The following is a 22067-nucleotide window of genomic DNA, read 5'->3' on the forward strand; positions in this document are numbered from 1 at the left end:
ATATAAGAGCCCTCAATACTGCACATATAACGAAAGGAATCTTCTCAGAGAGAGTTTTGAAATTGATGTTTGGTAAGCAGATTTATTACTTTCACACACTGACTAATCATGGTAAAGATCTCAAATACCTTGTATGATTTTTTCCAGCCCTTTGAAAATATACAGGAAGGAAAACAATTTGCATCTTTCTGGATCTATTACATTTTTATCCCTTTTCCACAACTGTATAAATATGTTCTGGATGGCCATCTGTTGGGATGCTTTGATTGAGAGTTCCTGCATGGCAGAATGGGGTTGACTAGATGGCCCTTGCGGCCTCTTCCAACTCTATGATTCTATGATCTTACAATGTATATGGAAGAACTGGCAAATATGAAACATGGCCTTCAACAAAATGAAATTAATGAATATTTTATGATATGGGGGAAAATCTACCTGGCTTGATGAAGATCAACTCCATACAAGACAGCTTTTTGGCATTCTCAAGAAATTCAAGATCAGCTTGAGCTGGAGTCATAGATCTATCAGATACAATGGAAAGGATACAGTTGGAAAACTATTTCTTATTTTGCAATTTTTTAAAAAAAATGTTTTCAGATACTTATCATACCCATGTTACAGTACTGATGTACATTTCACAAAAGAACCATATAAATATATTCTGAAAAGAGGATCCCTACAATTATCGTCCAGTTAGTCTGACATCAATACTAGGAAAGATTCTAGAGCAAACATTAAACAGAGAGTCTGTGAACATCTAGAAAGCAATGCCATAATTACAAAAAGTCAACATGGGTTTCAGAGAAAGAAGTCATGCCAGACAAATCTAATCTCTTTTTTTGATAAAATTACCAGCTTGTTGATGAAGGGATGCTGGTGGTATAGTATATCTTGATTTCAGTAAGGCCTTGCCAAAGTTTCCCCATCCCTTCGGCAATTCTGGCTGTGTTCCCGAGAGCCAGAGGCCTTACTACACCCAAAGTCCGTAGTATTGCTCTTGGGACAAAACAACCCCACTGGTCACTTCTCTCCAGGATGAAAAAGAGTCATTGTTGAGCATCCTTTGGGTTCGGCCGGTCAACCAATTACAAATCTACGTAACAGTTATCTTCTCTAGCCCATATTTCGCTAGTTTGTTTGCAAGAATGTCATGGGGAACTTTGGCAAAGGCCTTACTGAAATCAAGATATACTATATCCACAGCATTCCCTTCATCTAACAAGCTGGTAATTTTATCAAAAAAAGAGATTAGATTTGTCTGGCATGACTTCTTTCTCTGAAACCCATGTTGACTTTTTGTAATTATGGCATTGCTTTCTAGATGTTCACAGACTCTCTGTTTAATGATTTGCTCTAGAATCTTTCCTAGTATTGATGTCAGACTAACTGGACGATAATTGTTGGGATCCTCTTTTTCAGAATATATTTATATGGTTCTTTTGTGAAATGTACATACAGTACTGTAACACTGGGTATGATAAGTATCTGAAAACAATATTTTTTAAAAAAATTGCAAAATAAGCAAATAGTTTTCCAACTGTATCCTTTCCATTGTATCTGATAGATCTATGACTCCAGCTCAAGCTGATCTTGAATTTCTTGAGAATGCCAAAAAGCTGTCTATGTATGGAGTTGATCTTCATCAAGCCAAGGTAGATTTTCCCCCATATCATACAATATTCATTAATTTCATTTTGTTGAAGGCCATAGTTTTCATATTTGCCAGTTCTTCCATATACATTGTAAGATCATAGAATCATAGAGTTGGAAGAGGCCGCAAGGGCCATCTAGTCCAACCCCATTCTGCCATGCAGGAACTCTCAATCAAAGCATCCCCAACAGATGGCCATCCAGAACATATTTATACAGTTGTGGAAAAGGGATAAAAATGTAATAGAATCCAGAAAGATGCAAATTGTTTTCCTTCCTGTATATTTTCAAAGGGCTGGAAAAAATCATACAAGGTATTTGAGATCTTTACCATGATTAGTCAGTGTGTGAAAGTAATAAATCTGCTTACCAAACATCAATTTCAAAACTCTCTCTGAGAAGATTCCTTTTGTTATATGTGCAGTATTGAGGGCTCTTATATTAGCCATTATCTTTGTTCTTACGTCTGCTAACGAATTGGAATTTATGAATATAATTTAGTTCAGCATTTTCTCTTTCTAGCCTTCCTTTATAATTTCTTTGATCAAGAACTGCAATGTGTAAATCCCTTACTGTATGTCTAGGAAGGTTGACATGTTCTGCAGCTAGTTTTTGAGTATTAACATTTCTAATGTCAGATTTGGTTTATTAATTTTTTTGCACAGAGACTGTTTTGTTTGTCTGATGCAGAGTTTACTGGGGGGAGGGGGCATTGCTAACATAGAATAGCATATATCATATTGGAGGAAAAGCAAGTAAATGCACTTCTGATGTTGTGGGTGATGTCATTGGCCCATATAATATTGCTCTCAGAGTAGATGTGGCAGGGTCTAGTCCCTGTATCACTGCCCATATTACATATCATGTTGTGAGTGAGTAGTTGTTTAACTTTTTAGATTTTGCAGTTAATTCTGAAGTTAAAAAAATGCTTTAGTGAACTAGATTTTTAGAATTTGTTAGAGTTAAGGGCTTGCCCCTTTTCACAGTCAGCAAAACAGGAAGGCCTTTTGCCTCAGATGAAATATTAGAACAGGAAGAAATGTGTTATATGGCTCTGTTGTTAGGCAGACACAATAACCTGTGGGAGTTCAGTCAGTCAGTCAACCTTTATTAGGCATAGAAAAAACAACATGCATTTACAATAAAACTACGGAATCGTTATTAAAATTTAAACCATAATCTTGTTGCCTCCACCAGAAAATTGGCCATTAACCTGGTTATATGTGGGTTCCGATCGTCCAATAGGTATTCCACTGATAACTCATTCAAAGAGATATTCATTTCAAATAACCTTCTTAACAATTTTCCCCTCGGAATTATATACCGTATATACTCATGTATAAGTCGACCTCATGTATAAGTTGAGGGCAACTTTTGGATCCAAATTTTGATATGACCCCTGGATAAGTCCAGGGACAAACACTGGAGGATGTTACAAAAGATCTAAAGGGGGGGGGGGACAAAGTACCACTTCCCTCCCTATATCTCCCTCTCTGGACCTCTCCCAAGCATCAGTCTCGGCATGGAAAAGGGGAAACAAACCTCGGCACACACACATTCATACAAACACTCTTCCCCTTACCAAAAGCATCTCCAAGGCTCATAGCTTGCAAAAAGGAGGACAGACCCCACTGTCTCTCTGCTTGTCACCCCCAGGACTCCCAAGGCTCATAGCTTTGCAAAAAGGAGGACAGACCTTTCTGTCTCTCTGCCTTTCACTCCCAGGACTCTCAAGGATCAGGGCTTGCAAAAATAGAGGACAAATCTTTCTCTTTCTCTGCTTTTCACCCCCAGTCTACCCATGATTTTGGAGTTCATTTTGGGGCATACGTTTTTTGACTTATAGTCAAGTATATACGGTACAATGTACAAAGTAATACAGTATGATGGAGAACATCTTGAGCTTGATCACAGTGACATGCATGATTCAAAAATGGGGTCTGCAGATATCTGCCCCGGTCACATTTGAGGGGTGTACATTCAGTCTTGCAAACAAAAAGGCCATCCTTGATGCCAGCAGTGAAAGGGTTTGAAAATAGTCTGGTATCCTACCCTGCAAAAGGGGGGGGGGGATACCGAGCATCGCTAGAGAACATACTCTGGGAGGAGTTGGATATGTCAATTGATGTTCTCTGTCTGCAAGGCAGACCCTAATAGATTTAAGACACTCCTTTTCGGTAAGTAAAAGGAGAGAATCAACATTTAAACCTACAGATATAATTTTACTTTCTTAAAATTTAGCCCAACTAGCATAATAAACGTCAGATAGTATGAACCATAAAAGACTGGATCTATTAGGTCTGAAATGTATCTTAAACCAAAACTTATAGGTCATGAACTAGGCTTCAGGTTCAAGAGCATTCAATCCCAGTTCTGCCTAGAGAGTCAAATGGTGTACACAAGGTGGTACAGATAATAGTCTCCTAAAAAAATGTGTCTGCAAACATTCAGTCTCCTTATTAAAGGCTGGAATCCAGGTGAATATGCTGTAAAGTAATTGCGGTCTTAATTTGGCTTTGTAAATTTTTAAGGCCACTAGAATATCCTGGTTGCCTTTTTTATAATAAAAAGATTGTATAACTGCCATTGACTGTGTGAGTTCTTTGAAGAGAATGGATAGAGGGGGTTAGAGAGGACTTTCTGGGTCTGAGAAAGTTAGGTTTATGGAGCAGAGTAACAGCTATGTTTGGGAAAGAAAAAGAGGAGAGGAGGGGAGGGAAAATGAGTCTGGTGGTGGGAGTGGTGACAAGAAGAGAGATTTGTATGCTTAGCAAAAGATTAAAGAACCTAAAGTAGCAAAGACCACTTCAGATTGCCCACAGGGGCCTTTATGGAGAGAAGGAGTCTTTCTGGGGTATGGGGAATGCATTGTGATTGAAGAGTGATTGAGCTATATGTGTTAGTGGAGATGGAAGGAAAAGAGATGTGGATCCCATTTCAAAGGAGCACATAGCACATGGGTGCCTCGGAGAAACGTGTGTCCTCTAATGCTTAAGGCACCCAAGACAGTCACATTCTTCTGAATTCACCTTTTCCTCTGATCTGTGGGGCGTTAGCACAAGGTAGGCACTTCCCAGTTGACCTCTCTTACACACAAGCAAAAAGGAAGAGCAAACATTTATCTCTTGCTGTGCACCCTATAGGTTCAGTATCTTCTGAAATGGAGTGGGCAAGTTATCTCAGGATGAGTGGGATGACTCCCCTGAGCAGACATCTGTGCATCTGTTTGAGTTGAATGAGTTTGCTGTATTTCTTATGGGATGTTATGGAAGCTAAGTGGGAGTATACAAGAATTGCAAGGTGCCACCAGTTTTGCAAAAAGGCTGTACAGTATTTGGTTCCTCAGTGGGCCATAGAGAGGTTGAAGCTTCTTTTTATTGATGCCTCTGTGGCTGGACTGATTTCAAGAAGTTTCTTCCTCAGGGATGGAGATGACAGACACCCCCAGGAATTTAGCAGATAAAAAAATGGAGGCTTTGTTATGTAGAGCACACGAGGTGGCAGCTCTGGCAATCCGATTTGCAGTAAGCTCTCTGTTCACTAGGGCAGCTATTAGGTGGACAAAGGACATGGCTCTTCAGATACCCATGGAAGACTGATAAGCGGTATAGAAATGTACTTGCTATTGCTTTCTATAGAGAGAGCAGAGGTCATTCTGATAGCTCCTTGTTGACTATGTCAGCTGTGATTTTCGATATGGTCAAGATGCAGATTCAGGAAGGCTGGACTCTGCAAAACTGGCCAGACCTGGTACATCAAAGAGGTCTGTTATATCCTGATCCAGATTTAAGTTATATGCCTGGAGAAAGGTTAATGGCTAAAGGGTATGATGAGGAAGACCATCCTATCAGCTAGGGTATTTTCTACAAAACACATATATGAGTCTACATGGTGGGCCTTATGCCACAAGAGGGCAAGACCTCAGTCAGCATCAGTGGGATGCATACTGGCTTTTTATAGGCAGAGTTGAACAAAGGTTAGTAACAATCTACTCAAGAGGTACATGTCAGCATTGGGGTCTCGTCTGGCAAGAAAAAGGGGCAAGCTTCTCACTTCCCACCTTCATGTACAGAGCTTTCTGCAGCAGTTTCCTTGATTCTCTCTGGTACTGCTCATTGGTTCCTGTCTTGGAACCTATGTGTCATACTAAGGGCCCTGGTGAAGAAACCCTTGAGGTCAGTGGGGTTGAAATTCTTACCCTGAAGGTGTTATTCCTGCAGTCCTGTCTGCTTTGAACTCAGATTTCGATTAATATGTTATCTCTAGGAATTCCTAGGTCCTCCAAAGAAGTTGCACTGGAGGATTTAGAGATTACTAGAGCAATCATTTCTCTAGGCATTTGTAGGTCCTCCAGCATGATTCTGTGGTCAACTTTTGGCAGATGTTGACCATAGAGTTGTGCTGGGAGACCTAGAGATTCCTAGAGAGGTCATCTCTCAGGTAAAAAAAGGTAGTGACTTCAGAGCGAGATATGGAGTTGAGACTGCTATGGTCGCCTTAGTCGATGATCTTTGTCTGGGCATCGATAGGGGAAGTGTGACCCTGCTGGTGCTCTTAGACATCTCAGCGGCCTTCGAAACCATCAATCATGGTATCCTTCTGGAGCGCCTGAGAGAGCTGGGTATTGGGGGCATTGCGCTTCAGTGGCTCCGATCCTACCTCTTGGGAAGGCTCCAGATGGTGAGGCTGGGGAACAGCTCCTCTCGTAAAAGAGAGCTGACATCTGGCATCCCTCAGAGTGCCATTCTGTCCCCCATGCTATTTAACATTTACATGAAGCCGCTGGGACAGATCATCCGGAAACATGGAGCACGGTGTTATCAGTATGCTGATGACACCCAGATCTATCTCTCCGTGTCTCCGACTGAGAGAGTGACTAAGGAAGGCATCTCTCCTCTGAATGCCTGCCTGGGATCAGTAATGGGCTGGATGAGGGAAAACAAACTCAGGTTGAATCTGGAGAAAACAGAGGTACTCATAATAGGTACCCCAAGTCCAGGCAGAGATAATTGTCACCCAGTCCTGGATGGGGTCACACTCCCCCTAAAGGACAAAGTTCACAGCTTGGGAGTACTCCTGGATTCATCTCTACAATTATCATCTCAAGTGGATGCGATGGCCAGGAGTGTTTGGTACCAGCTTCGGCTGATATGCCAACTGCGTCTCTGCCTGGACCGAAAGGATCTTGAAACTGTAGTACACGCACTGGTAACCTCTCATCTAGATTTCTGCAGTGCACTCTACCTGGGGCTACCTTTGTACCAAGTTCAGAAGCTTCAGCTAGTCCAAAATGCTGCAGCCAGACTGGTCACTGGAACCTTAAGGTCAGACCACATAACACCGGTATTAAAATATCTACACTGGCTGCCAATTAGTTTCCGAGCCCAATACAAAGTGTTGGTTATCACCTTTAAAGCCCTACATGGCTTGGGTCCGAGTTACTTGAGGGAACCCCTACACAATCCACCCCGCACTCTCAAAACAACTGGAAAGCTCCTACTTGAACATCCCAAAGTGAGATTAACAACTATTCTATGATTCTATGAAAGAGCATTCACGACCATGGTCCCTATGCATTGGAATAATATCCCAGAAGAGATTCGACTCATTCCTACTTTGGACACCTTTAAGAAGGCATTAAAAACTCACCTCTTCCAACAAGCATACCCCCCTGACTCTCTATAAAGGAAACCACTCTCAAATAGAAATCTACCTCAGGATGTTAACTGTGATTTGTATACTGTATGTTTTTAGATAATACTTTGTTTTTTATAAGCTGATTTTAAATGACTGTAATTAGAATTGCTATGTTCCATTGAATTAGACATTGACTGTAATTCCGCCTCGATCCGTCGGGAGAGTCGGGAAAAATATAAATAAAACTTAGTATTATTATTATTAGTGGTGGGTTTTGTTTTGTTTTGTTTTGTTTCATTTTTTTCACTTTCACAGGGGTCCTGTGCCCCTAACCCCAGTGAATGTGGAGGGCCTGCTATACTAACAATTGTTAGTTATGTTGTCACTGTTGTCTCTGAGAAATCCTCTGCAAGTGTCACCCTGACTACTACTAGCTCTTTGGCTCATTTAGTCTGGCTCCTTAGGGAAAGCCTGTCAGCCATGGGAGAGACCCTACCAGCAGCATTGCTACTGTCAGCTGCATCATAGCTGTACATAGTCCCACTACCTTGAAAAGGTAGTGCCATTGTGGGATTGCTGTTCATACTATTGGATTAATTTTCTAATTTCTAACAATTAGCATTATTGAATTAATTTTCAAACCTAATATTTCAAGGTCAAGTAAATAGGTATTTCTAAAATAAGTAATTTTTTTATCTTGGATTGTGTTTAATACCATTTACATCCTGAATGCAAATTTATGTACTCGGGTATCAGAACAGATCATATTGTCAGGGGCAGGAATATTGTTTGTAAAATGCCTGTAAAATATTTACCTCCTAGAGTTCAGCTGATCATTCTGAATCAGGCAATAAGTAAAACTGTGTTAACACCATATCCATCTAATTGTTCTTAAAAGGCTCAATAGAAGGCAAGTGTGGGTGGGGAGGGTTGTGCTGAAAAAGGTTCTGCAGTATAAGCACCTGAATGAATTTTATCTTTTATCTTTTATAGGACCTGGAAGGTGTGGATATAACTTTGGGAGTCTGTTCCAGTGGCCTTCTTGTCTATAAAGATAAATTAAGAATCAACCGTTTCCCTTGGCCCAAAGTGTTGAAGATTTCTTACAAGCGCAGCAGCTTTTTTATCAAGATCCGGCCTGGTGAGGTAAACTGTGAAGTCCTATAGTATTTTCATCTCAGTTTTCTGTATCTACCTTCTGTCTCACAAAAGTATTGGTAGGCTGAATTTACTTGTTCCACAAACAAAGTGCCATTTGGACAATGAACAAGGTATGTTTACTATCATGTATGTGTCTAGGTAGGTTGCTGACTTGATTCCTATAATACAATGGTTCCTAAACTATCTTTAGACCAGTCTATTTTTGAGCATAGAAATATAGCGTTGGAAGGGTAGCCTAGTGGCATCTAGTCAAACCCCCTGTTATGCTGGAATGTACAATTAAAGCACTTCTGAAAAATGGTCATCCTATCTTGTTTTAAAATCTCCAAAGGACAGTTCTCCACAACAAGATAGTTTGTTCCTTACAGTTAAGAATTTCTTCCTAATGTTTAGATGGAATCTCTTTTCTTGTAATTTGAATCTCTTGCTTCTAGATTCTGGAGCAGCGGGGGGGGGGGGGGGGAAGCTTGCTCCATCCTAAATATGACATCCCTTGACCTTCTCTTCTTGACCTCATAGGGCAAGGTTTCCAGACCTTTTCCAACTTTGGTTGGTATCCTCTCCAGCTTCTCAATATCCTTCCTGAATGGTGATGCTCAGAACTTGACACAGTATTTCAGGGAAGGTCTGACCAAAGCAGAATAGAATGGCACTAATACTTCCCTTGAGGGAAGTATTAGTAGTGGACAATTATGGCAACCCTACAATCAGGACATTGTAATCTTGTTATTGCAGCCCAGAATTACACTGGCTTGTGTTGTTGCTGCATCACATTGTTGACTTATGTTTAGTTTATCCTTTACTAAGACCCTTTTCACATGTACAAGTTGGAGAGGTGAGAGTTGCCACATGTGTACTATACTCTTGTCCTTCCTAGCTGATTAAACAGGCCAGAGGAGGACTTGCTGAGTGGATAAGGGAAGACATTAATCACTTCCCTTACCCTCCTCAGCAACAAGATATGGTCCCAACATGCCTGAAGAAGGTTGTGGTAGATTTGTCCACGGCTGTATGCCGCAGGGGTTTACCACATGTCATGGAGCTGTGGACAAGTCTACATCGAGACCACCAAAAGCAGCATCCAAACATGAATCAAGGAACATGAGAGACACTACAGACTGGAGCAACCAGAAAAACAGCAGTTGCAGAAATACATTATAAGCCTACTAGGGCACAGAAAACACTGAAATTCTGGACCATGCCAACAGCTACTAGTCAGAATGCACAGAGAGGCCATTGAAATCCACAATCATCTGGACAACGTCAACTGAAAAGAAGAAACACTGAAAGTAAACAAGGTTTGTTTACCAGTCCTGAAAAACTCAAAAATCAAGACTCAAGCAAATGAACACCACCTAGGCTCAAGGGGTCTCCCCACAGACAATGGATTACCAATTAAATAGACACAAATCCCCCCTGGCATATTTTCCACACAAAACACCTTCAGGCTGTGCCATTCAACACAATACAACACACAAACTGACTCCACCATTAGCTTGTAAAAAGCAACTCTTCCAAACAAGGATCCCACATGTATATATACTCCAAACACTTCCACGCTACCATCCTCTGAAGATGCCAGCCACAGTTGCAGGCGAAACATCAGGAATAAATTCTTTCAGAACACGGCCACATGGCTCGAAAAACCCATAAAAAACAACTAAGGACCGAAAATAAGTCATTTTTGTATGCAAAATGTCAATTCTAATTCAAAACATTGTTGGTAGGGAGATGAGGTGGCAAGTACAGTTTTAACAATAGTCATTGTGCAGGTCAAGGATGTCCCCATTAGGATGGGGTTTTATTTATTTATTTTTATGTCCTCTTTCTCCCAGGAGGGACACAAGGCGGCTAACAGTTAAAAACATTTTTAAAAATCTCAGTAAGATTCAAAACAATAACTAAAGCCCGCCAGCTCCATAAAAAGCACCGATATGAATTATATATCAACTACCTGCTTATATAAAAATGTCTTTGCTTTCTGACAAAAAGCAAGCAGGGAGAGGGCCAGTCTAGCTTCCCATGAAAGGGCATCCCAATGGTGGGAGCAACCACCAAGAAGGCTCTCTGTCCCTACCAAGCGAGCCTGTGATCTTGGTAGGACCAAGAGAAAACCTCCTAAGATCTTAATATTTATTTATTTATTTATTTATTTATTTATATCCGCCTCTTCCATTTTGAGGATCGAGGCGGGTAACAGCAGAGTTTATATAATATACAACAATAAAAACAACAAGCCCCACAAGATCCCAGCCCAACCCTCCCTCCCTAATTAAACAATAAAACATGGTTAAAAATACATAACAATATAACAAAATTAATAAACAAACCAGAAATAAGAAAAATAATAAAAGGAGGGGGATTTAATTGGTTCTGGACATTATCAATCGGGGAAGGCCTGCCGGAAGAGAAAGGTTTTTGTCGCCTTTTTAAAAGCCTTGAGTGAGGATAATTGGCGAATCTCTTCCGGCAGGTCATTCCAAATTTTTGGAGTGGTGACAGAGAAGGACCTCTGGGAGGTCACCACCAGTCTGGATTGTAAGAGGTTTTTCCCGGAGGATCGGAGTGTACGGGAAGGATTGTGTGGAAGGAGGCGTTCCTTCAAGTAGACTGGACCCAGGACATGTAGGGATTTATAGGTGATAACCAACACCTTGTACTGTGCCCGGAAGCTAATAGGCAGCCAGTGTAGTGATTTTAAAATAGGTGTAATATGATCGAACTTGGATTTTCCGGCAACCAGTTTGGCTGCCATGTTTTGTATCAACTGGAGCTTCTGGACGTGGCACAAAGGTTGCCCCATGTAGAGCGCATTGCAGAAATCAAGGCAAGAGGTTACTAGAGCATGTACCACCATTTCTAGGTCCCGCTGCTCCAGGTAGGGGCACAACTGGCGTATCAGCTGAATCTGATAACAGGCACTCCTGGCTGTCGCATCAATCTGAGAAGACAGTTGAAGCAACGAATCCAGGAGGACCCTCCAAGCTGCGGATGCAGTCTTTCAGGGGAAGTGTAACCCCATCTAGAACTGGCGAACTTATCTCCATACCCGGATTGGGGTTACCCATCACAAGTACCTCCGTTTTATTTGGATTCAGCTTAAGTCTATTTTCCCTCATCCAATCCATTACCGACTTCAGGCAGTCATTCAGGGGGGAGATGCCCTCCTTGGTCACTGAAACAGCCCGAGACATAAAGAAATAAATTTGGGTGTCATCAGCGTACTGATAACACCCCGCCCCATGTCTCCAGATGACCTCACCCAGCGGCTTCATGTAAATGTTAAACAGCATGGGGGACAGAATGGCGCCCTGAAGGACACCAGATGTCAGTTCTCTCATGGAGGAGCAGCTGTCCCTCAGCATCACCATCTGGAATCTGCCCGAGAGGTAGGAAAATAGCCACTGTAAAGCAGAGCCAGGGATTCCCAACTCAGGCATTCCAGAAGGATACCATGGTCTATGGTATCGAAGGCCGCTGAGATGTCCAAGAGCACCAACAGGGCCACACTTCCCCTGTCAATGCACAGACGGAGATCATCAACCAAGGTGACCAGGGCAGTCTCCACTCCGTATCCCGACCTGAAGCCAGTTTGAAATGGATCGAGATAATTGGTGTCATCCAAGACTGCTTGGAGCTGGTTTGTAGCCGCCCTCTCGATCACCTTACCCAAAAAGGGAAGAAGAGAAACTGGCCGATAATTGTTTTTATACAAGGGATCAAGGGAAGGTTTCTTTAGAATGGGTTTCACCACTGCTAATTTCAGACTTGATGGAAAACAACCTTCCCTGAGGGAGGCATTGATTATAGATTGTAGCAGCTTCAAGGTTGCCTCACCTCCCAGCCAAGATGGACAGGGATCGAGAGGGCAAGTGGTCTTTTTTACCTTACCAAGCAGCTTGTCTACGTCATCAGTACTCATAGACTGAAGTTGATCCAAGATAACCTTGTTGACCTATAAAGCTCTATATTGCTTAGGTGAACAGGTTTAGACCTAAGCAATATAGAGCTTTATAGGTCATGACCAGCACTTTGAATTGTGCCCAGAAATGAATCTGTAACCAGCGCAACTGTTTCAACAAAGGAGTTATATGCTCCCGGTAACTGGCCCTGGTCAGCATTCTAGCTGTGGTGTTTTGCACCCACTGAAGTTTCCAAACAGTTTCCAAAAGCAGCTCCACATAGAGGGCATTACAGTAGTCCAAATATGATATAATTAAGCCAGGTGTCACTGTAACAAGAACTGACATCTCAAGAAACGGACACAACTGGTGCACTAGTTTCAACTGTGTGAATGCACTCCTGGCTACTGCTGAACCTGGGCATTCAGGCTCAGAATAGAGTCCAGGAGCATAACCAAGCTGTGAGTCTGAGATTTCAGGGGGAATGTAACCCCATCCAGCACAGACATAGTCCCTATTCCCGGATCTGCCTTCTGACTGACCAGGAGCACCTCGAGTTGACCTCAATTTATACGCAGGTTGACTTGTAAACTAGTATATATGGTATTTAACCCCTAAAGACAATAAACGGTGGATAGTGATACAATTTAGAGATGGAACTTTAGGCAATTAAGCACGTTAAGGGATTTCTCACTACTATCAGTTTTGATGAAACCTGAATTTGAATGTCAGTGCCTCAGAAATTTAGAATGTTTCAGATTTTTTGGTACTTTTTATTTTTTGAAAATAAAGTGATCTAGAGAGTAATACTTTTGACAGTGTCAAATGGGAGTAGTTCCATCTCAGTCATAGTACAGAATTCTGTAAGGCTGTTAGACTTACTGATTGCTAAGAATTAAGCATGGTGCACTGTCTTGTAAAATGTTTTCTTTCTGGAGTTTAGCATATTTAAGTATTATCTGAATCAGTCAATGAGTAATCTTACTCAGTGTACATGTTTTGTGCTAATGCTTTAGACACAATCTATGTTATTATTCCCTTTAGCATGAACAATATGAAAGTACAATTGGATTCAAACTTCCTAGTTATCGGGCAGCTAAAAAACTGTGGAAGGTCTGTGTTGAGCATCATACATTTTTCAGGTATGTATATTTCTAGCTGCAAAGCTAACTTACAAATGATGTTTCTGTGTGTTTGAGATATAACAAGCTTTTATTCCAGTTAGCAAACATCAGAATAGAGAAGAACTGCTTTCATTTGCTTCTTTGTTTCTTTGGCTTACATCCACCTTTCTCAGATTAATAACAATAGCAGTAGTAAGTACATTTCTATGCTGCTTATCAGTGAACTAGCACTCCCTAAGCAGTTTACAATGAGGAAGCCAATTGCTCCCAACAAGCTGGGTACTCATTTTACCGAGCTACGAAAGGATGGAAGGTTGAGTGGGCCCTGGAGCCCTGCCTGTGATCAAACTCAGAACCTTGTGGTTGCAGTACTTCCCATAATAAAATAAAAAGAATACAATTAAAAATACGCATGTTCTGGTCCAGTATACTGGAGGACATATAGATACCGAGTCTTATGGATGTATTTGTGTGAATGACCAGGTGCTTGCAGATGAAAAACATAAGAGTAATATGATCTGCAAGCACCTTATCACTCCTACTTAAACCCCCTTTAAATATTCCACATTTTGCTGTGTTACACAAAGAGTGGAATTGAAATAATTGGAATTATTATTAATTCAAGATATTCATCAATGTGAAGGCACAGAATAGTTTTACTATGGTGTAAAAGTCTAGTAAACAGAAACAAACTGGCACTTATTTCTGCCTTCTTACATCCTTACGTTGCAAAGGTTTTTCCATTGCCCTCTGTGATGAATAACTTTTGCTTTAGACAAAGGTGAAGTAGACATGACTAATCACTTACTTGCATCTGCAAGCACCTTGTCACTCCTACTTTAGTTTTTGTTGAATCTATCACTATAAGATGGTCCTTAGCTGCAATTTATTTTTTCCAGTTTGAGTGAACTTTGTTCACTCAAACATTAGGGGTGGCATTTCAGAATGCTATCAGGGTTATGCTAGTCACCATTCATATTACCCTTATGTTTTAAGTAGCAATACGATCACTACCGGTTTGTGTTGGAATCTTAGAATCATATTGATAGCTATAATTATGCTATGATGTTGGATCTTATCTGATTTAGCATTATCAATTATTTGGTCAAGAATGAAATGAATTTAAACATGCACATGCCTTTTAGGTTAACATCCACTGAAGCAATTCCTAAGAGCAGGTTTCTCGTGCTGGGCTCTAAGTTCCGATACAGTGGTCGGACACAAGCTCAGACAAGACAAGCCAGTGCGCTGATTGACAGACCTGCACCTCAGTTTGAACGGACAGCAAGTAAGAGGGCCTCTAGAAGCCTTGACGGTGGTGAGTATTTGAACATTGTTATAAATATCTGTTATAAATATCTGTGCATCAGTCTTAAGAGCGCAGAGTTTTAGTTTAGTTTAGTTTGCACATGTTCATATTTCTTCTAAAGATATGCATTACTAATTATACTTTGGTTTTTTTTTAAACATAGTAAATTAATTGGTTTCTTAAAGTCATGAATAGTGTGTGACACAGAGAAACAAAGATGCTGAGACTCCAGAAATTTAGGCCAAATTCTTAATCTTACTCTGTCTGCATAGGAATCATTACAATCCTATTCCTTTGTGCACTGCTGAGTAACTTGAAGAACAAGTTTCTAAAGACCTAATGGTGATATGAGGACGAACCAGAGTGTATGATTCATATTTTATTTATTCATTTATTTTCTTACCCACTCCTCTCTCATGGTTTGAGGCATGAGGTACAACACTGATTAAAATACAATATATAACTAACCATTAAACACATAAATTAAAACACATAAACATAGGATTAAAATGACCATTATATATTAAGGACTTTAATACTGTTTCAAATTCAGGCGACGTATTTTGCTGTCGAACCTCTCCCAGCAGGTTGCCTTGGGGCAGCTAGTTGGAAATGTCCTCTGGGTGACAATTGCCAGTCTAGTTCTGGCCAGTTGAAGTAAATGTTACCTAGAGGACCTGAATGTATGGGGTGAATTATACAGAAGGAATTGATCCCGTGGGTAACCTGGACTCAAACCATGTAGGGCTTTAAAGGTAATAATGGCCAACACTTGGTACTTTGTCTGGGAACTAACTGGCAGCCAGTGGAGTGATTTTAATATTGGTGTAATATGCTCGCTCCTAGATGTACAGCCATCTGTCTGGTTGATATATTTTGAATTAATTGACATTCCTTAATTTAAGACAAAGGTAGTTGGATCCATTAGCCTTCAAGAGTGGACCATCTTAATAGATCCACCACTTCTGCAGGGACTGATAGTAGCTGTGATGCTAACTCTGACCATTAAATGATCTGTTCATGACAACTCAGAGGTATTAATCATCTCCACCCCTATATCCCAAGCTGAAAAGATCATCAAGAGTGTATCCTACTGCATGTAAGGTCTCTGAAAGGAATTGAGATAGGCCCATATTTGGCACAGATGCCATGAGCTGCACCTGAGAGACTGATCTCAAACAGGAAGTTGAAATTGCTCAAGATCAGAAGTCTGGACAACTCCAAAACCAGGTCCATGAGCTCAGCCAGGCAGTGAGGTGGATGGTACACTAACAGAATCCACAGTCTATCTGGTCTTCAAACTCACACTCAGCTCCCAAATAGGTAATCTGTTCAGACTGAGATAATCTTTATAGGCCAGAGCTACTCCACCCCTGCCCACTTACCCTCACCTGCTGCTAACAGTACCCAGCGGGGAGACCCTGAGCCCACGACAGGTTCCTATCATCCTTCAGCCAAGTTTCTGTAAATCATGCTAGGTCAGCCTCCTCATCCTTGAGAAGATGATAGATTATATGTGATTTATTTTTAACTGGCCTGGTATTACTTAAGAGCAAGGTGAAGTTTTATTGCTAGCCTGGCTCATGCTCCAAGTTCCCACGGGTGACAGAGTGACTGGAAGATGAGATAGTAATAATCAGATCTCTCTCTTCCTTCCATGAAAGGATGTTATGCTGCTATCGCCATACCTCATTCTGCCCTGTAAATTTTTTATTGCTGCCTCAATTTCCCTCCCCTCCTGTATTGCTGCCCCAGTATGACCAAGGGTTTCTTGTCTTTTGAGATAACAGTGGGAATTGTAACTTTCTAATAGTTCCCATGCTGATGGGATACTCTAGAGTTCAGAAATGTTCATAAAAGAACGCCTAAATTATCCTGAAAGACTTAATACTATCTGATCTAGTGCATCAGTTGTGCACTTGGTGAAGTAGAATTGTAAAGGCTTTCAAACTGAAAATCAAACTGAAAAATCAACCAAGAAAAATAGTAAACATTACTTTTATCTCCAACTGAAATCTGCAACATTACATATTGTGTTCTGGATATTCTGTAACTTGTGCACAATTTCTTCAGCTAAACGTGGCTCTCAAAAAATTGAGTTCAAACTCGTAGAGGAGGAGAAGCAGGAGCATGTGGTGTTGGTTGGGGTTCCGGAATCAGAACCAGTGGAACAATTTCAGGAGAAGCCAGGTATCGCTGTGGGTAGCTCTCATTTTCTCTGTCGCTTCTTCTTAATCTGGAGTGAGTTTTCTATCCTTTCATGAAATCATTCAGCCTTTCATAAAATGAGGCACAATTTCTGATTCTGAAATGTTTCTCATGTTCTGGCATGTGTCTTTTCCTCCATATAAGGGGAAAAAACAGAAATTTCTCTTCGTTTGGCTGCTTATGTACTTACATCCTCAGGGTCATCACTGAGTTGGGGAAATGATTTTCATTAATTGGATTAATTGTCAGGTGACTGAAGTAGAACTATCTGATCATGTGCTACCAGATTTCAAAATGGAAACAAGATTTCTAAATGGAGCTTTGTCCCCTTTTGCACCTATCCCAGAAAATATGTTTGCAATCTTAAAATTATATTCAAACTTTTCCTTGATTATAGGATTTTCTTGCTTTGTTCAGTTTTGCTTAAGCTTTATGGTTCATGGTACTTATTACAGTTTAAACATGTCTTTAAAAGTATAATTTTGCTATATTCTGTCTTTTTTTGGCGGGGGGGAGAAGTGGTACATAAAATCTCTTCTAACACACATTTTCAAATGTACTTATTATGCTATTTCAGTCTGTTTCTTGTAATTGATCTTGAACTGTTCTCAGTTTTGCTTCTTTGAAGTCACCTTTTATTTTACTAATATTCTTACCAACAGGGTCTAGTCTGAACATTTTGTTTATTGGAATAAAGAGATTATTTTTAGGGTTTTTAATTTGTTTGTTTTGTTTGTTTGTTTTTTGTTTTTACAAGTGAAGTCGGTTGATCTTGATGTGCTTTTTTCTGTATGAGTTTCTTGTAATTCTGGTATTGGTATTGGAGCATGATGGAATAATTTTCTATACCATAAAGCCAAACAAACGGATCAGGAAAAGCTTGTACAGTATGCCTCTACATACAAGAGCATGCCTTCTGTACTATTTCAGTGTTTAGGTGGCAGAATTTTTGCAAGTATCTAACTTCAAAAGAATTTAAGAAATAGTACATTCACCTCAGCTGTGTCCTTGTGATTAGAACAGTGTAGTCACTCACATTTCATATTTGTGTAACACCTATAAAATACTTTGCTCTTGACGCAGATAAACATAATATAACCATCTTATAGACAAGGCAAAAAGGCAAGGATTGGTTGGAAATTGTTAACAGAAGAGAAGAGAAAAGGCGGGTTGTGGTTTACCTAATTTGAAATTGTACTATTACACGGCATATTTACAGTGGATTGAAGAATGTATCTTATTAAGAAATGATAAATTGTTGGAAATAGAAAGTACTGTACAAAAATGAAAAGCATAAGGTTAATATAGATTTTTGCCATCACTTTGTAAGAAATTCATTGTTTAGAGTATGAGTTAAAGTTAAAAAACAATTTTACAGACAAATACCATTATGGCTTTCTATTCAGGAAGCCTTATATAAAAGAACAAAAATGGATGGTCACAGTTGGTTAACATATAGAGATCTGTTAACATTAGATAAAAACTCTTTAATATTGAAATCTAGCAATGAATTAGAAAATGAGATCAGTAAGAATTGGTTTTTGTATAGACAGATTTTTGTAAGATATAGAATTGATAAAAAGAGTATGATTTTGCAGACAAGAAAAATGATATTATAATTTTTGATGATAAAAGGGGACATATCTCAAAATACTATAAATAACTGAAGCAAAGGGATTTGGAACGTGAAAGTGTGAAGCATTGCATGATAAAATGGGCACAGGACACAGAGATACGATAGAAATAGACCTATGGGAAAAATCCTGGCGTGATACTAACTCTTTCACACTTTGTCAAAATGATGTATCATTGGTACATATCTCCAGGTAAGTTAAGCAAAATGTATAAGAATGGAAGCAGCAATTGTTGGAAATGTTGCAAGCAAAGAGGAACTTTTTTCCACCTTTGGTGGAAGTGTCCAGAGGCGGGAAAATATTGGGGAAAAATACACACTCTGATATGAAAGATGTTAGGAATAACACTACCATTTAGTCCTTTATTGTTTTTATTAAATATGACAGGTTTGTTAGAAAAAGAAACAGAAAAAAACTATAGACGTATTATATATGGTTACAATAGCCTGAATTGTTTATGATAGTTATTGGAAGCAGAAAAAAACTCCAACGGAAGAAGAGTGGATGAGTAGATTAGAGGAAGCAATGGAAATGGACATACTGACGACATCGATAAAAGATTTGGATAAAGAAAAGGCAGAGAGGGAATGGGAATGTCTAAAAAGATACAAGGGAAAGGATTTATCATTGTGACATATAACAACCCTTAAATTAGGCATTTCTGTTGAGGATTGAAAAACCTTTATTGGCAGATGTAAACTCAGGAGATATGACAAGGCTAGTAATGTAAAGAATGCATTTACTTTGTGGAAGTCAATTTATAATAGAATTAAGTATATTGTTTCAGATTTCCGTAGTTGTTTTTTGTGGTTTGGTATATAAACCAATACTATTGTTTGTTTAATTGTTTGTTTGTTTGTAACGTTTTATATGTGATACATGTTAATAATAATAAAAATATTTAATAAAAAAAGAAAAACAAATAGTAGTTGATGTGGAGCTGAACTTGGAAGTGTTTAAAGTTCCTGTTCAAGAATCACAGATACAGTGGTACCTCGGGATACGAAATACCCAGGTTACGAAATTTTCGGGATACGAAAAAATCCCATAGGGAATTATTGTTTCGGGTTACGAATGTTTTTTCGGGTTACGAAAAAACTTTTGGTGCTTTTTTCGGCTTTTTCGCACGGAATCGCGGCTTTTCCCCATTAGCGCCTATGGCAATTCGGCTTACGAAGGCTTTTCGGGCTACGAAAGCGGCCGCGTTACGAATTAATTTCGTAACCCGAGGCACCACTGTATTGGAACCATTAGAAAAAAAGCCAGATCCAAGTGGGATAGTTTCTCATTTCAGTGTAGTTTAACATTCCCTGCTACAATAGCTAATTCTGCTTCATTTTGTCTTCTTTTGCATATAAGAGGTACTATAAATTCCTCTTCTGTATGCAGAACCCTATTTCTTCCAACTCATTACGCAAATAGCTTGTGCAAAAGTTGGCAGAGACATGTTTGGAACATTTAGTTCCCATTTCTTTTCCGTATTTTAAGCGTAACTCTCAACTCATAGAAAAGAGTAGAGAGCCAATATCAAGCAGGAAGCATACAAAGCTGAAGACTTTTTCTCAACTTGTTACATAGTTTCTTAGAATCACAGAGTTGGAAGGGGGCCTATGGGCCATTGAGTCTAGCTTCTTGCTCAGTGTAGGATCTTCAGCTAGATCACTGATCCCTGTCCTATAGGTGTTTTGAACTTCAGCTCCTAGAACTTTTGGGCAAAAATAGAGGACCAAAGTTAGGGCACCACTGAGCTAAAGCATCCCCAGCAGATAGCTGTCTAGCCTCTTTTCAAAGACATTCAGAGAAGGCGATATCACCACCTCTCTAGGCAGTTGGTTGAATTGTTGAGCCACTTCTAGGAATTTATCACATGGGACAGATCCCATGCAGAAGCTGAATTTAAACTGGAAAAACCCCACAAAAGCGGGTAGATTTTCAGATGATGTTGGGGGTTAACCCAAACAGAAAGTGGACAAAACCCGCAAAAGTGGGTTGATTTTCACACGACATATGGGTTAATGAGCAGTTGACGCAACATTAACCTGAATGGAAAGTGGACAAAACCCACTCCTTTTTACTTTCAGAAAATCCCGAAAGTAAAGAGGAGCAGGCTTTGTCAAGTTTCTGTTCAGGTTAATGTCGCATTATTGCTTATTAACCCCAATGAAAATCAACCCACTTTTGTGGGTGGGGGGTTGTTTTTTTGGATTTTTAAATCCCATTTTTCCATGGGATGCATCCCGTGTGATAAACTCCTTACTGTCATTAAGTTCCTTCTAATATTCAATTGAAACGTACCCCCCTATAAATTAAAAGCAGCAGATATAGTTCTACTCTTTGAGGCAGCAGAGAACAACCCTGCACCCTCCATTTTGTGACAACCCTTTAGGTATTTGTAGAGTGCATGTTATTGTGTGTGATGAGGATACCATCCAAAGAGATTTTTTATCAAATATTCCTAACTTTCTGTTCGTAAACTGCTTCCTTAGGGATCAGGAAAGTCAGTGCTTGGGAAAGGAGAACTTGATAATGAATGACTGATTGTGAGTAGGAGGGAGGTATAGATTTATTTTTCAATAATGAGTCTCTCTTGAACATTTGGTGCCTAATAATGAGCTGTAAGTATGCATGTTCCATGCATGTTGACTCTCCTGACACATGTTGAACAGCTTACCAAATGTGAAATATGCAATCTTTATAAATCAACCAATATATCAATAGCAACTTTATGATGTTCTTTCTTTGTGTAGTGCATGATCTATTGAACTTGTTAAAAGGAATAACTAGAATCTTAGTTTGCATAATTTAAAATGAGGATAATAGTTTGTAAAAGAGGAGAAAGAAGAAAAAGGAATTTTGGTGCAATTTAAGAGCAAAACTCTCTATTACTTGAATCTTTTCAGGAATCAGGTATAGCATCTTCTTACAATTTGTGGCCAATATATTTTCCTTTTTGTTGATATGCATTCTGGCTCATCTGCCACATAAGAAGTCAGTAGTGTTCATTATACAGTGGACCCTTGTTATACGCTGGGGTTTGGTTCCAAGATCTCCCGTGTATAACAAAATCCGTGTATGCTCAAGTCTCATTACATATAATGACATAGCAAAATGGTGTCCCTTATAAAAAATGGAAAATCAAGGTCAATTTATACTTTTTTGGAACATTTTCAAACCGTGTATGCTTAAATCCGTGTATAAAAAATCCATGTATAAGAAGGGCCGACTGTATTGAGCAACACTTACCAGTGTCATGACACTTCCACAGAATGGTGTGAGAATGAGCAGGGAGCAGTGATCATATCAAAAAGCTTAATATTAAATTGCTTTGTAGTGGAATGGAAATAACTGCACTTTTTCTGACATTACATATGGCATTGTGAAAGTTAGGGAACATCCACAAACAGCAACTGTGTGAAAAGGGCTGTTAACATAAGCTAAGCGC

At 39.7% G+C, this 22067-nt stretch overlaps 1 protein-coding gene across 25 annotated transcripts in view; it reads left to right on the top strand.

Moving 5' to 3' along the window:
* EPB41 (erythrocyte membrane protein band 4.1) overlaps positions 1 to 22067 on the top strand; it is a 227269-nt gene that overhangs the window by 134168 nt on the left and 71034 nt on the right. For 13 of the 25 annotated variants that reach the window (XM_042440148.1, XM_042440169.1, XM_042440168.1 and 10 more), the window contains 5 exons: positions 1565 to 1652; positions 8281 to 8433; positions 13395 to 13492; positions 14620 to 14792; positions 16857 to 16973. In XM_042440148.1, the coding sequence (XP_042296082.1) occupies positions 1565 to 1652; positions 8281 to 8433; positions 13395 to 13492; positions 14620 to 14792; positions 16857 to 16973 (629 nt within the window). The remainder of the gene's footprint in view (positions 1 to 1564; positions 1653 to 8280; positions 8434 to 13394; positions 13493 to 14619; positions 14793 to 16856; positions 16974 to 22067) is intronic. The other 12 variants (XM_042440156.1, XM_042440164.1, XM_042440157.1 and 9 more) reach the window with 1 other exon arrangement.

This window comes from Sceloporus undulatus, chromosome 9, assembly GCF_019175285.1.
Source record: "Sceloporus undulatus isolate JIND9_A2432 ecotype Alabama chromosome 9, SceUnd_v1.1, whole genome shotgun sequence".
Lineage (NCBI taxonomy): Eukaryota > Metazoa > Chordata > Lepidosauria > Squamata > Phrynosomatidae > Sceloporus > Sceloporus undulatus.